Source organism: Branchiostoma lanceolatum, chromosome 7 (genome assembly GCF_035083965.1).
Source record: "Branchiostoma lanceolatum isolate klBraLanc5 chromosome 7, klBraLanc5.hap2, whole genome shotgun sequence".
Classification (NCBI taxonomy): Eukaryota; Metazoa; Chordata; class Leptocardii; order Amphioxiformes; family Branchiostomatidae; genus Branchiostoma; species Branchiostoma lanceolatum.
In genome coordinates, this window is record NC_089728.1 from 14,904,462 (window position 1) to 14,919,287 (window position 14,826).

Genomic DNA, 14,826 nt, shown 5'->3' on the forward strand with positions numbered 1-14,826 from the left:
CTTCCAAAGGCAACCTATACATAAGGCACCACTCTAAAATACTTCCACTCAAAAAATGGATCACCTCAGTCCAAAATTGAGTTTAAAACCAATCAGTCCCTCTTTAAGAATTAAAAAAAAATCCCCACGGGCAAGAATGGTCTTCAACCATAATATGGGTGAGATACAAAAATATGACCCCCCTTTGTTTGAATGGATGCTTCAAGAGTAAACATTTTTGGTTGAGAATTTTTTTATTTAAAAAAATCGTTTAGAAAGGCTGTATGCCAAACATTTGTATGAGGGCCAGTGTACATTACTAAGGCAGACACATGACAAATTTCGCATCATTTTGGTCTAATACATAGGAATTGGAGATGTGCGTCTTTGTTCTGAAAATAGCCAAAAAATTAGAAAAATAATTCTAGTAATATGCCAAAAGTGTTAACAAAGCCAATTATCTATCGATAAACTTAAAAGTGGTTTGTTTCCAAATGAATATCACATAAAAGATAAAGTTCTGTGTGAATTGTATGTCTTCTTCCTTGTATTACTTCTACCCGCAACTGGACAATACAAACAACCCACTTTAAAATTGAATTTAAAAAATTTTGGTCCCCACGAGCAACAATGGACTCTTCCTAAAATACCCCTATACTACATGGACTCTTCCAACTTATCCTTTCCCATCCCCATTGCGAAACATACATCCGTATCAAATTCTAGGTCATTTGGTTTGAATACAAGGACACAGGAGCCAAAAATGTACTTTTTTGGTCTATAAATGGCAAAAAAATCGAAAAATTAACGCTTTTAAAGTGATGTATGCAAAATATATTACAAAGGCCATGTGTAAATACATCATAGGCACCCTCACACCAAATTCCAGGTTATTTGCTTTAATTACCATGGTACAGGAGCCCAAAATGTACATATTTGGTCCGAAAATGGCAAAAGAGCACATTTTAAGTACTGCATGCCAAAAATGTAAATAGAGTCCTGTCAACATAAATCATAAGCATCTCCATACCAAATTTCAGGTCAGTTGGTTTAAATACCTGGACACAGGAGCCAAAATATACATTTTTGTTAGGAAAATAGCCAAAAAGGCCGTAAAATTATTTCTGGGCAAAAATTGAGATGCCTCCATATCTATATTTGTTAAGAATACATTCAACTACATGTGTACCAAATTTGGTGCTTTTAGACAAATTTGCACAATTTTTCAGCTATGCCGCTGGACTATAATAAAAGTTAGACATGACTACATATTCTACTAAAACTTTCAACTTTGGCATGATTATCTGTTTGTCATGAAAATATACAGTAATTGATCATGTGACGTTAGCCAAAGGATTCTTCAAAAGTCAATCACTGAACATCATTTATCTTGAAAGTTTGGAGTTTTGCATGGAAAAGGCATTTGGGTATAGGTTCCTAATACGTAATGGTTTAGAATAAAAACTGTTGTATATTGGTATGCAGTCAGGCAGAGAAAAGAGCTTGTGTGTGCATTGCACCCCTGCCTTATTACAAGGGGGTTGAAACAGTTAAAGCATTCATATAGACCGTGTCAGGTGAAACTGTTTGTGTCTCGATGTCTTTCATCAAGCACCTTCTGAGCATGGTTGGTAAGCCAGCAATACGTTTAATCATCCCTTCTGCCGTTTGGTGCATTGAGAGACTGGTTCAAAGTTGACTTAGCAAATGTACTTGAATTTCTCAGAATCAGTGTTTACTGAGGTATGTTGATGAGTTCCCGGTAATCGTAAGGAAGGCAGGTTTTGGCAGTGTTCTTATTGGAGGATTGTTATCAACGATTAAGACCAGGTATCTGAAGGTTTTTATCTTTGATTTAGTTTAAGGAATGTAAAATTGGGATCTTCTCTTCTTCATGTGGTCATCTCTTCAAGCTTGAAGGAATTACAGTAAATATTTCTGTATGTATGTTTGTTAGTGATGGGATAAAGAAGGCTGCTTGGTACATAATATACATACAAGTACCAGGTAACTCAAGATGAGGTTATTTAGGGACAAGTCCATGGGAGCGTAACGGCTTTGACAGTATGGAAACATGGTAAATGGTAACCATTTATACACGGTGTACGTATGTGTACATTCTCAAGTCTTGACATGAGAGGTCCCGATTCCAAGTAACCTTAAGGAAGTCATCCTTAAGAAGGTGTTGAGAGAAGATCCATACCTTCCTTTAGCTATGATGGGAATACAGGAGTCGGCGTGACCTGATCAACTTAAATCCTTGACTATTAAAGACATTTTCCCATTAGTTTGTTTGTACTTTCTTAGCTATGGTGAAATCTACAACGATTGTCGTTCTTGGGTTAGGGACAACTTTATTGGACATAACTGCATGCTGACTTTGTTTGGATAAAGATCAAAAGCCAAATTAAATGATCCAGGATGGAATACTATATATTGATCTGTCAAGCTGTTATTGTCAGCATCCAAGTGCTTTGTTTTGTAACGCAAGAGGATCTACGGTTTACCAGATACTGTACTTGTAAAAACTACCCCGAGAGTTTGCTTAGCAAAGGTAAACAATCAAAGATCAGGTATAGCAAGGATTTTAGCAAACAAATTTCAGAAAAAAGTCTTGTGATTCTGTATTTCTATGCTTCCATTAGCCTTTGCAAGGTAAGGAGGTGTGAGGTGGAAAAAAAATTGATGTAGAAATTGATAATGCTGATGATTATGAATATCGTTTGAATTTGATATGACTGTAATGGTTTGTTGACAGTAAAGACTTTGGCCCAATGAGTTCAGAGTTTGTAGCCAGAGGTTACTGAACCCTGAACCAAAACAGACCAACATGTGATAGACAGCTCACAAATCTTAAGAGCTGCCTTATGTACTTCACTCTCCACTTAGCCGTTTACGGATCATTAACATCAGACTTTGAAATGTCAGATCTGAAAAATGGCTTTGCTTTTCCTAAAGTTACATTAAGCAAAAGATTTTGATGAACGAAAAATCCCACTTGGTCCTTTAAACCAGTGTTGTCAAATGAACAAACTCTTTCATCCAAGAACTCGGGTATTCAGGTGTAAGTTGACAAGTTGAACATACATGTAGTCTTGCTAAATGGGTTTTGTGTCAAGTTCATTTCTTAGAATCTCCTACTTGTACTTGATTGAAGAGATACTAAGAAATGAGGCTTGTTGGCTAATTTGTTTGCTTGTTTTGACAAAATACTAGGGATGTCCCTGTAGCTCAACTGGTAGCAGCCTCACAGTTGAGCTACTGGTTCCAATTAGTTGGGAACTGGGAGACCCAAGTTCAACTTCTGGGACATTTCATCTCGGTTGGGGCTGCACCCGTCTTTCGGAAGGAACGGGGATCCCGTGTTCAAGGAGGTGCCTTGAGTATGTTTAATTCCCGTGAAAATAGCTGCTACAGAAATAGCAAGGAAACTTGCTGGCATACATGTATGTGCCACTAGGCACCACAAGGTGAGCAACAACAATTATAAGTATTAGCAGCTATCCACTGGTATTAGGCCCAATTCAAGGGCTTAATTATATAACATCAGGATGATATAAAAAGTCAATTCTCTGGTCATTGTCTTACAAAGTAAGTTAAATCAACCCTATCCCATTGCATAGTGCCATTCAGGGAGTGAAAACGCAAAAATAGTATGCCGTACGAATGTGTTTGAAAGCTGGAAAAATTTTCACACGTCGCACAGCTGTCAGCCATGTTTGGTGTTTCCAGGCACTCCCAAGTTTGATCTCCTGTCCGGCATATCCGGAGACTCCCAACAGAAAATCGTTCTTTCAAGACTTTTTCTACATTCTTGCGGTGTGTATTTTGTGATGGTATCAGAATGTCAGAAATGTAAGATTGTGGGACAAATGTGTTGAAGAATGATAGTAAATAGAAATCATACGAAGGTTTTTTTCTATCAAAAGTATTTCAATTTGTGGGCATAAAACTATTACCAAATGTAGCTTTAAACTTATCACATCTGATATTGTTAAGTTCAAACCACCATCAGTCCGACATTTTCTTAATACTCTATTTGTGCATATAGAGTACCGAGAAAACACCTTTATATAAGAATTATACATACATTTCTTGGATTCCTCACCTGTGCAATTTCCCACCTGGGCGAACCTAACTGCCTCATGTGTCGGACGACACGGGCAGGAGCCCCTAAGTCTAAGTAATAAGTCACCGGTGCAATTTGCAGTAAGCTTTGTGAATGAGTTGATATAAGTGCATCTCGCATCATACAGCAGACATCTTCCTGGAATTCAATGAGTGTTACGTATTTCGCAGAGCCTGCCACTGTGCGTGTTCTTGGTAATAACAAGCAAAGTCTCACCTGCGGTACTTTGACCTTGGCGAAAAGAAAAGCCACCAGGAAGATAACCCTCCTGCTTATGTCAGGAACATCCTTGGCATCTTTCGCAGAGTAAAAGATCACCTTATGAAAGAGCAGGGTAGTCCTAAAATTGGTTCAAGAATTTAGCTGCCACCAAAGCTCTACCATATTCCAGGGAGTGAGTTTCCACATAACCTTTCGTTAGAGTAACCTTTAAGGGGTTTTGCATCACTTACCATTCCAAGTGGCATTTCATCCGCAATAAGCTCAGTACTGTGTGCATGGCATAGACTACGTTAGTGTTTGACTGCTAGGCTACTAGCTGAAAAAATCCCATCCTTTGGCATGCTGAAATATGTTTCCGTTTTCTGTCACTTGCTTTGGGTGTTATTACAAATATGCAGTTTATACATGTAAGATTTAAAATAAAAGTGTTTCCCACCCTCAAGTATAAGACAAAGAAAAAAGAGTATGTTGAAGCCAAGAATGTTTGGTTTCTTGACAGATGAAAATGACAATTTAGTGATAAATTATGACAAAGTTTTTGCAGAAAATGATTGTAAGAATGTAAATGTAGTCTCAAGTGTGGTAGTTTATTTAATATGATGTAACCTTGTGCCACTGCCAAAGTTGGTTCATTACTCTGAAAGGCAGTTGTACAGATTTATCAATACTGGTTCCGACACGTATCTGCCTTTTTCACTTTTTCATCTCCTTATTACATGTTTATGTCCCTGATGAATAAAGGATGAATGTGAATGGAAACAAATTTAAAGAAGAAGAAACAAAAAACAACAAAAAAGTGATCTGAACCAATTCAACTCATAAAGAGCTAATCGTCCACTGGTCATGATAAGAAAGTCAGGTGATATATATATATATATATATATGTAGAAAACACAGGTTCATTTTGCAAGCTTTCTTTTGACAAGTACAATGAACAAAAATGGACCAAGGCTTAATGCCCAAAGTCCTTATATACGGCTGTGACACTTTCCATCTGTTTCCCTTTCAGCAAATTGACAACGGCCAGGATTCGAAAATGACCAACTTCTCGGTCCAGAGACAACCACTGTACTACACATGTTGCAAAGAATTTCTAAGTTTCTTTATAAGAAATCTTTATAAGTTTCTTCTGATAACCGAGTATGGCTGTTACTACACATGACTGATGTTCAAAAGATTGCCAATCCTTTGTGATATGACAGATTCATCAGGCAAAGAGCTTTTGAAGAAAAAAGTCTTGTCTAATGACCACCTTTAGAATCATGTACTTAATAGTCTTTTTTCAAAGTTTCAAAGGTTACAACCCAATATAGATAGATGCTGATTATTAGATGGACGGTTACGGTTTTAGTTTCAAAGGCTTCTACCCAAATAAGCTAATTATGCAAACCATTCAGGAGGACAGTGTCTGGTCTTCTTTTTCAGATGTTTGGCTGCGTTTGTCACTTTGCCTATCTTCAAGCCTGTCTGCATGGCTTCTGACGCTTGTGTTCAAAACGGGCAAAGCTTGCGGCAGCTAACTTTGATTTAATGAAGTGTTGGGCAATGTGGACGCAAAGCGGGCACCCTTTAATCTGATTTTCTGCTCTGTCGATCACAAAACTTTCTGCATCAGAGTGAAAAGACTGTAGAGGCAGTACATGGCTGAAATGCAATCTAGCTTGGTCTTTCTAAATCTAACTGTTCAGATTGTAAAACTAAAAGGTGTTTCAACTTTCATTGGTCTATTAGTGTTACTCATTGAATGTCAAGTGTTGATAAAACATCTATTGATAAAGATTGAAATGGGCTATAGATTTGACAAATTTACGTATAATTCTAACCATTTTTCACCGATTAGAATGTTTTGTGTGTGCGTGCGTGTTTTTCTTTTGACTTTGACAGATACAAGGCCTCGCCCATGTTTCAGTTTTCCCATTATTTTCAATTACTACAAGAATATTCCATTGACACATTTGGAAGAGGCATTGTGAACAATAACAAAGAGATCATTTTTATCATAAGTCCCAATGGCCTCCAACCATCCTATCAAATCACAATGAAATTTAGAATTTGCCAAATACCATGATATTTCAGCTTCTCCTGCTTATTATGTTAACAGCAGAGTATCAGGGCATGTTTGTTTTCAGATACCATCTTGTTCCCCTCCTGAAATCGTTCTTTGATAAAAGTGATTTTTGCCCTTGTGGAATGGAACGCAGTGCTATCAAATATGGTACAGCAAACTGTCAAGGATGATGAGCACTATATACTAGTACTAGTAGTGATCATGGAAGCAATCTTTTTTTGTAAAACAGTCAAATAAGTTCTGGCCATACCCACATCTACTGATGCTTTTCAATATCTGTACACTTGTTGAGACATTAAAAGATGAATGTCTCTAAATTCAGTTTAGCTGACTAAAATGGCAATCTTACACAAGCTGGTCTAAAAGCTCAAAGATCATGTGTACTATGCACATGTTCTGAGAAAATTTCTAGCCTGGTGTCCACACCTGGTAGCCTGTATTATAAGGTCCCAAATCTCTTTTGTCCTATCTTGCAGAGAGGACAGAAGAGACTCGGGAGCTATAATAGGTTTGGATACCAAGCTAGAAATTTTTTCTAATTCTCTCCAAGTACAGTCACTGTGACAGTTGACGAGTAAGTGGCATCATCCAGTCTGAAGTTATTTTCTTTCATTTTCGACTTGTTGGGACACAGAAAATCCTCCCCCCGACAGTACTAGTGCTTCTGTCCCCTGTCAGTCCCTGGGTCGCGACCAATCCGTTATAACTTCCAGTCCCGTGGCATCTGTAATACGTGCGTGCCTTTTGATGCCTGGGCGATTAAGTACTGGAAGGTTAATGCTCAGTGTCAGAGCGTTTCCAGTGTGAGGAGCATTAGTGTAGCCCAAGCAGGAGGCACCAAATCCAATGTGTCAGGAACATGCATCATTTACCACTTGTAATGCTGGGGGTATCAGACTCTTCCATTGTTATCGCCTGCTTTCCTTAGAGGACGATCGCAACAAATCGATTGCCAATGCAAACGTTTCCCGGGTAGCGGGGCACCAAATGGTCTCAAACACGGCGCATTTGCGTCGACGATCTGCGACCGATGGAGGAAAAGCGCTGCGAGGCGGCGGGACGTTGTTGTCGAGGTGATGGTGTGAGGACACGTATTTACACACACATTTGCCACTAATGAGCCCAAAACATTAACCTTCCACCAACATAACTGTGCTTCTGTGGTTGCTTCGGTTTACCTGCGGTCACACTGGCCGGTGGAGGCACAGCATATGAATGATACGTCCCCCTGGACACTAATAATTCATGAGCAGAAAATCTGGAGACACTCAACTGAGTCGTCAATATTGTATCAGTCTTAAGCCTTGCCATGATAGCTCCTTTGTCCTCCAACGAATAATAAAGGCAGACCAAAGGTGACTGGGCTTTTAAAGATACTGTACACACCCATGCCAATTGGCATTGCATTCAATTTGTACATACAAAAAAGTATTGGGATATTATATTGATCAGCAGTTTATGATTAAGATACTCTGGCATTTCTCCTTACTCTAAATAGAATAGATATGCTTGGCCATACAAAAAGAAAATTATCTTTGTTTACAACTGGGATATGCTATTCTTGGTACTCTGTGATTTTGGTTCAGCTTGCTGTAACCGTTATGTCATACAGGCTTTCTTTTCATGGATCTTTCTAGATTTTAATTCTACAGATTGGAAGAAATTATTAACATGTTTTGGTGTGACATTGCCATGTAGGAAGACTGTGAAATACATATATTTCTCGTAAAAGTTGAAGCAAAAGTCAGACGATTGCAGGTTTGTCAATGTCTGGACTAAAAGACCCATGGGATGACTCCACTTCACCATCTGATGAGTGTCATCCTAGGATCTCAGCAGACCCGACGTACAGCTGCTAATCAAAGCCACTTTCAAGAGAGTAAACAACTGATCATGAGCAATCAGCGAGTCCAAAGGCTAAACAAACATGGGATTATCCCATCTATTTTTAATCTAAGAAAATAAGCTCACTACAGCAGGGTCAAAGTGTCTTTGGCTGTCATATTTTTGGAAGATCATTGCAGCTAAAAATGATGAGGAAAACTGATGAGTGTTTGGTTATGTTGTACAAAGTTAGTTTCACACCGTGTAAGACATCCAGGTTATAAGAGAAGCCAAAAAAGGTGATTGAGAAATCTTGCTCACAGTCACTGACGAAAAGTAGTGGATGCTACTTGGAACATCTGACCGTTTCCGAAATCATAACCAGTTGCTTGAGTAACTGCTTTTTTGGCATGTTCCACTCCGTTGTGACCTAGAAATCACTAGAAATCTCGGGTAATTTGTGACATCCAAGATGGGCAGTGAGGCGTCCGGGGAGAGTTGTAACAGGTCCTGATGAATAAAAGATGCGGGGTGGGAGATAGAGATGACCCTGGAGATGCTGCGGTGGGACCCTGCAGCCGGACGCTGGCACCAGATGATTGCAGGTGTAAAAACGCTGGCGACGCCGGCACAATATCCTCACGGATTAGTGTGGGACAGAACAGGCCTCCATATCTGTACCATTATTACAGATAGCAGCACATAATGACTGGTTTCTGATAATATACACTACCAAAACACTAAAGTACCAAACACTAAAAGTACCTTAATTCATAATTGGATGTAATTATACACTGTAACTGTCTTTGGTGCCTTTCTATTGTATCTTTGATTTGGTCTTGATTTGGATATAACAATAATTGTATGGTATGGTGGCTGTCACTGTCAGTTGCTTTTTTTTTTCGTGCCAGATTATGTATCTTGAAATGAGGAAGTGGATATCACTCAATCAGTCAATGACACATTTCGTAGGCATGTGAAACCATTGCAAGTCTTTGTCAATTGAATTCTTGAATTATGCTCACTGACGTAGTTAGCAAATGTTTCATTTACATGATACCAAAGAGGTTGCTAAAGATTCTAAACATTTGTAACAACAAGTTAGTGATGGAAAGTGAATAAATCAATATCGACAACAGTGATTAGAAAATCTGAATTAAAAAATACATGGGTGTCCAGGAGGCTCTTATTTTATTTGCAGAGTTCTGTTTCTTATTTGAATGGCCAACTGGGCGGAGCAGTGATATGCAAATGAGCAACCAGTCATCTGCCCACACAGAGTAATCAATATAGATAAGGCTTGTCCTTGGTGCTAGATGCTAGCTGTTAACTAACAATGGACAACACACAAAGTGCAGTGGGACAATTGTAAACCCATGCTCACACTTAAGAACTATCAAATCAGAAACCATTTATGCTCACATCCACCATCATATTACAGGAGATGAATATGAAACATGATTGCATGTGTCAGACTACTGCCAGAGGCCAAGGTTCTGTAGAGTAATGGCCCATACTCTGTCTCTCGCTATGTACATGTAGTCAGTGTTGGAAATAAAGGTTGACCAGCTTCCTTTATCAACCAGACATTAGTTTAGGCATCTAGTTACCTTTGCCAAGAAGGTTATGTTTTTGGATGCATGTGTCTGTGTGTGAACATGATAACTCACCAATGTCTGGATGGATTGTCTTGATATTTGGTATGTGGGTATGTCTTAATGAGACCTCAAAATGATTAGATTTTGGGCCCCTAGCAGCTTGTTATGATACTGCAATGGAACTTCCAGTTTTGATATCTTGTGTTCTTGACATGATATGGTCATGATTTTTGAGTGGTAGATAACTCGTGTTGGGAATCTATTGTTATAGATTGACATGAAATTTCCCATTGAAATCTGGTTGTCAACATTTAAACTTTTTATTGGATGTGTCCTTACAAAAGGCACTTAGCACAACATTCCTCACTCCATCTAGGTGCAAATGGGTACCCGACTTGGGGAGGTGCAAGTGGTGGAAGGAGAGGGATGGACTCTGCCTTCTTAACCTTTAGCACACTGAAGTTATGTAGCCATTTGGCACCCAATTTCCTACTTGTTACAGTGTTAGGTGGCAGGGAGAAGGTTAAACCATATCCAAGATGGAATAGATCGACAACCTAGTGCCGCTACGTCCTTTCCTTTTTTTTAACCTTTAATATATGACGTGTATCTTTTTCTCCTCTATCCCAGCAGAACCCACTTGGCATGGACCTGGTGTTAAACCTGACTCAGGATGGGATAAGGCTTATCTTTGACCCAATGGTGCAGAGACTTAAGGTGAGACACTTCTGCTGCGTCTTGTTTTCTGAATCATTCTTTTTATTACTTTTCAAAATCAAAGTACACATACAGAGGACAGGAAACAAATAATCAAAGGACATGTGCAACCACAAAACATATGAAGAAGATCTAGAAACGACATATGGATTGTAGAGACACAAAATGAATGAATGAATAGTTTATTGACGTGAAAGAACATTGCAGCCTCGGGCTGAATTATGTCATTTCCAACACATTTGACATTATAAACATGTGAATCACTTTAAATCACACTATATAGCTTCAGACAACATGTCATTGAAATAATTTAAAAACTGTGCAGTACCAGTGTAACTTACGAGATTGATATTTGTTATCAACAGTATTACCTACTAGGGTATTATGGAGTTAAATCTTTACTCACTTCATTGTTAAGACTCAAATCATCTTTCTAGCCGTCATTGACTAATCTGACAAGATAGCAAGATAGAGTATTGGTGAGAAGGGAAAAAAAAGTGTCTTTAGTCTTTTACAATTACAGTGTTTATCTAATGTCATTTTACCCCATGCATCTTAACCTTCTCCCAGCTGCTTGACCTTATGATTACCGTAAGTGTAAGTTAGGTGCCAAAGAGCTGTCTCAGCAGGGAGGAGGTTAAACCAATTGCAAGGGGGTTAAAATGATATTTCAACGTTACTGATGTTAGATTTCATGTTGTTATGGTAACCAAGATTGTCAAATGGATAGATCCATCAACAGTATTTACATTATTGAACCCGATCAACATTTCGTCAGTCCTTACATTTGGTATGTACACTCTACACTGACAGCCCTTTCATAGGGGCTATGGGGCAGTGATTTGTTGACTAGTGAAGATTTTACAAAAACCCTAGTACCACTGAGAATTTAGTGTTACTGTGGTATATCTTGGGATGTCCCTGAAGCTCAATTGGTAGCAGCTTCGCAGTTGAGCCTCCTGTTTCCAATTAGTTGGATCTGGGAGACCCCGGATCAAATCCGGGAAGGGTATCCTTGTTGGGGCTGCACCGTCTTTCGGAAGAGACGTAAAATGGGGGTCCCGTGTTCGAATAGGTGCCTTGAGCGCATTACAACAGCTTCATTACTCAGAGATGGGTACCTACTGGCTGTAAATGATAATACAATCTGGTGAACCTGGTGAATTATTATTTCACTCAGACTCCTGAATGCTATTTGAAAGTTAACAAACAGCCCTTTGGTCATGAAATATAGGGCAGTGAGTTGACCAGCCAAGGTTGTATAATAACCCCCTCCCCCTGAGACTGTTGAGAAAAATTATGGCATCCCTGGGACACATGGCTGTCCCCTGTGTCGTTTGCTCATTTGTAGCTGGGCTCAGGAACATCATTAATTCATAACTTTTGTCTCCACAGATCATAGAGGTATATAACCTTAGCAAAGTCAAGTTGAAATATTGGTGAGTATGTTTTAATGTTCTCAGATTTTATAGTTATGGTCAGTAATACAACTTATCAAAAATAAGAGTAACCTGTAATGTTTTTTTTTAGTATATAGATATGTCATTGTGTTCAATTTGATAATGATATATTCTAAATTATGTACAAATGTAATAGAAGAATGTACATCTGATTGAATGGTCAACATGTAGAGTTTTGCATATTGTATATACTAGGTTTTGTTTGTTGTATTACCCCTTACAAACTTTGCTCATTTTATATGAAAATCTGTCTCCTGCCTTTAAAATCTTGTTGATACCAACATTATGGGTAGAGCTTTTCCTTGCTTAGTTCATATTATAGATCGTATTGAATTCAGTGGTTTTAGGCAGGAGTGTGCAATAAAGATCATTAAGGTTGTAACTAGCAGTTTGATTGCTATTTTCCTTGCTTGACTTGACATATTTTTCTTCAGGTTGGATAGCCAACATCGACTTGTTGATGAACCTGCTACACGTGCTAACATACATGTACATTGTAGTAACAACACACTTTTCCCCACAGTGGAGTCCACTTCAACTCCCCCCATGTACAGCCCACAATAGAACAGATAGACCAGTCTTTTGGAGCAACCCACCCTGGAGGTGAGATCATTTTCACTTTCACCTGTTAATAGAGAATTGTTTTGCATTTGAAGAAGAACTTTATTGCATGACAATTGTACATGGTACAAAGTATGGCAAGAATTCTTTAACATAATACAAAATAGAAGTATAGAATAAAACTTAACATCCTAATTACTGAATTTAATATATATTGAATATTCGCCTACAATATCATTAAAGCAAGAGGTTCTAGTTCATAGTCTGCAAATTCCCTGGTAGGGATATCACACAGACGGACTGTGATTCTTACAGTCCTTTATAACAGACAGAATTTCCAAGTTAGGTTAGATCTGTTCAAGGAGGCAAACAGAAAAATGTGAAATGAAAAAGCTTTCATGCATGGAATAGTTCAGCTCCTTCCAGTGATTGCAGAAGATTTATTTCTCATGCTTTATTCCCATGGACTTTTCCAGTGTACGATGCTGCTCGCCACGTCTTCATGTTGAACTTCAGGGGCCTTTCCTTCTCCTTCCCCATAGAGTCCAAGTTCGAGGTGAGTACTACTGTAAATGCAGAAATGTTCGGGGTGGTTTTATGTTCGCGGTTTTCGTGGTGAACTTTCAGCGCGAACTTAAAACCACCGTGAACCTTTTTGCCCACCCATGACTGTAGCGCTACTATTGTTTCAACTGCAAAATTAAGACCACCATGAACACTCCATTTTCTCCCTACCGCGAAATAAAAACCACAAGAACTTAAATGCATTTACAGTACCACATGTACATGAATTGGTCACTTTTTTGAATTCTGAAAGAGCCTCACCTGAAATTGCACACTACATTTGAAGTTTTAAGTTAGCTATCTCTGTAACTATAGTCAGAAATGAAAATATAGGGAAGCATTATCCTGCCAGTTATGAAAAACCATGGCTAGAAAAATACACAACCTGTAGTATTGACCACCCCTGCATAAGGACCACATGGCCATTGCGTTAACTCTATTGTGGTCCCTCACATTAATTTTCTCATTAACCCAAACAAAGAATCCTGTTTGTAGCAGCCACCTGTCAACTGTTACCATTCTCTATAACTCCGTTGAGTGGTCACTATTGACCAGCTTGACTGTATTTCCAACCCTGGTAACCCATATAGCTTCCACCCTGCCCTCGTCCAGAGTTTAGCCGCATGTTTTATCACCTCACAGTACTGTTGCCCTTTAACCAAATCCATCCTACAGGAAAGATAAGATCGTGAATTTATACGCCGGCTGTGCGAAATGGTTGCCTTGTATCCCCGGGCCCCATCATTATGGCCATAACTACCAATGTGGTCATCCGACATAAAAGAAAACTACCCTTATCTCCCTTATATATCTTGAACAAATTGGGGGGAGCAGGCGATTGAAATCCATCGATAGGTCACTGGTGACCTGCTGTTTACAGGGTCAAGTGTTTTCATCTTATGGCCAAAAGGTGAAGCTGTAAAAACGAGCAGGGAAAAGTGTCACTTGTCAGCACATTTGCAGGCAGTTACAGTTTAGGTGTGGAGTTATTGTTGGATGGAAATCAATTATTGCATCTCGCTCTTTTTGTCTTTTCTGAACATAGGGTAATAAAAGAATGCTTGCTACTGCTATAATAACGGAATGCTTTCAGTTATGCTGTACATTTGTTTTACCAATTATTCTCATTGTGTAGTTTTGATATTACATGTAGTAATGAAATGTCATGCAAACCTCATGATTATTGCAGTAGTAGAAAATCTCATGTTGTGACTGGTTGTTTTTTATAAAAAGAAAAATACAGAGGACATGGGCATAGACGTACATCTAAGGTTATATTTCATGGTAGTGGAGCAGACTTAGACTTACTGTAAATACCTTTAATTTCGCAGGGATTTAATTTTATGGTAGAAAGAAAATGTAGTGTTCGTGTTGGTTTTTAAGTCCACGGTGGCAACAATGGGATAGGCAGCCAGAAGACAGAAGAAGCATTTTTCCGGTGGTCACTGCAAAAACCGCAAACATTATTAAAACCACCCTGAAAATTTCAATGTTTACCGTAGTTCTGTGCAAGACAGGTTTTAGCTGGGAAAGAGCTGTGAGTAAAATCTAATGTTTTATCAATGGCCCGAGCAAAGTGGAGAACCACGGTTGCTGCCCAGTGTTCCACAGGGACTCAGTTCAAGTGTAAGTCTAAGACCTTGATAGACCGTGGCCAGATGCACCGCTCAGTGGCCAAGGTGATCTTACCACGCCATTGAACAT

The 14,826-nt window shown here is 38.9% G+C and overlaps 1 protein-coding gene across 2 annotated transcripts in view; it reads left to right on the plus strand.

The window, feature by feature from the left end:
* The window catches only part of LOC136437832 (phagosome assembly factor 1-like), a 48,089-nt gene that overhangs the window by 16,941 nt on the left and 16,322 nt on the right, over positions 1-14,826 (plus strand). The window contains exons 3-6 of one of the 2 annotated variants that reach the window (XM_066432350.1): positions 10,451-10,537; positions 11,933-11,976; positions 12,521-12,600; positions 13,035-13,114. In XM_066432350.1, coding sequence (XP_066288447.1) covers positions 10,451-10,537; positions 11,933-11,976; positions 12,521-12,600; positions 13,035-13,114 — 291 coding nt within the window. The remainder of the gene's footprint in view (positions 1-10,450; positions 10,538-11,932; positions 11,977-12,520; positions 12,601-13,034; positions 13,115-14,826) is intronic. The other variant, XM_066432351.1, reaches the window with a different exon arrangement.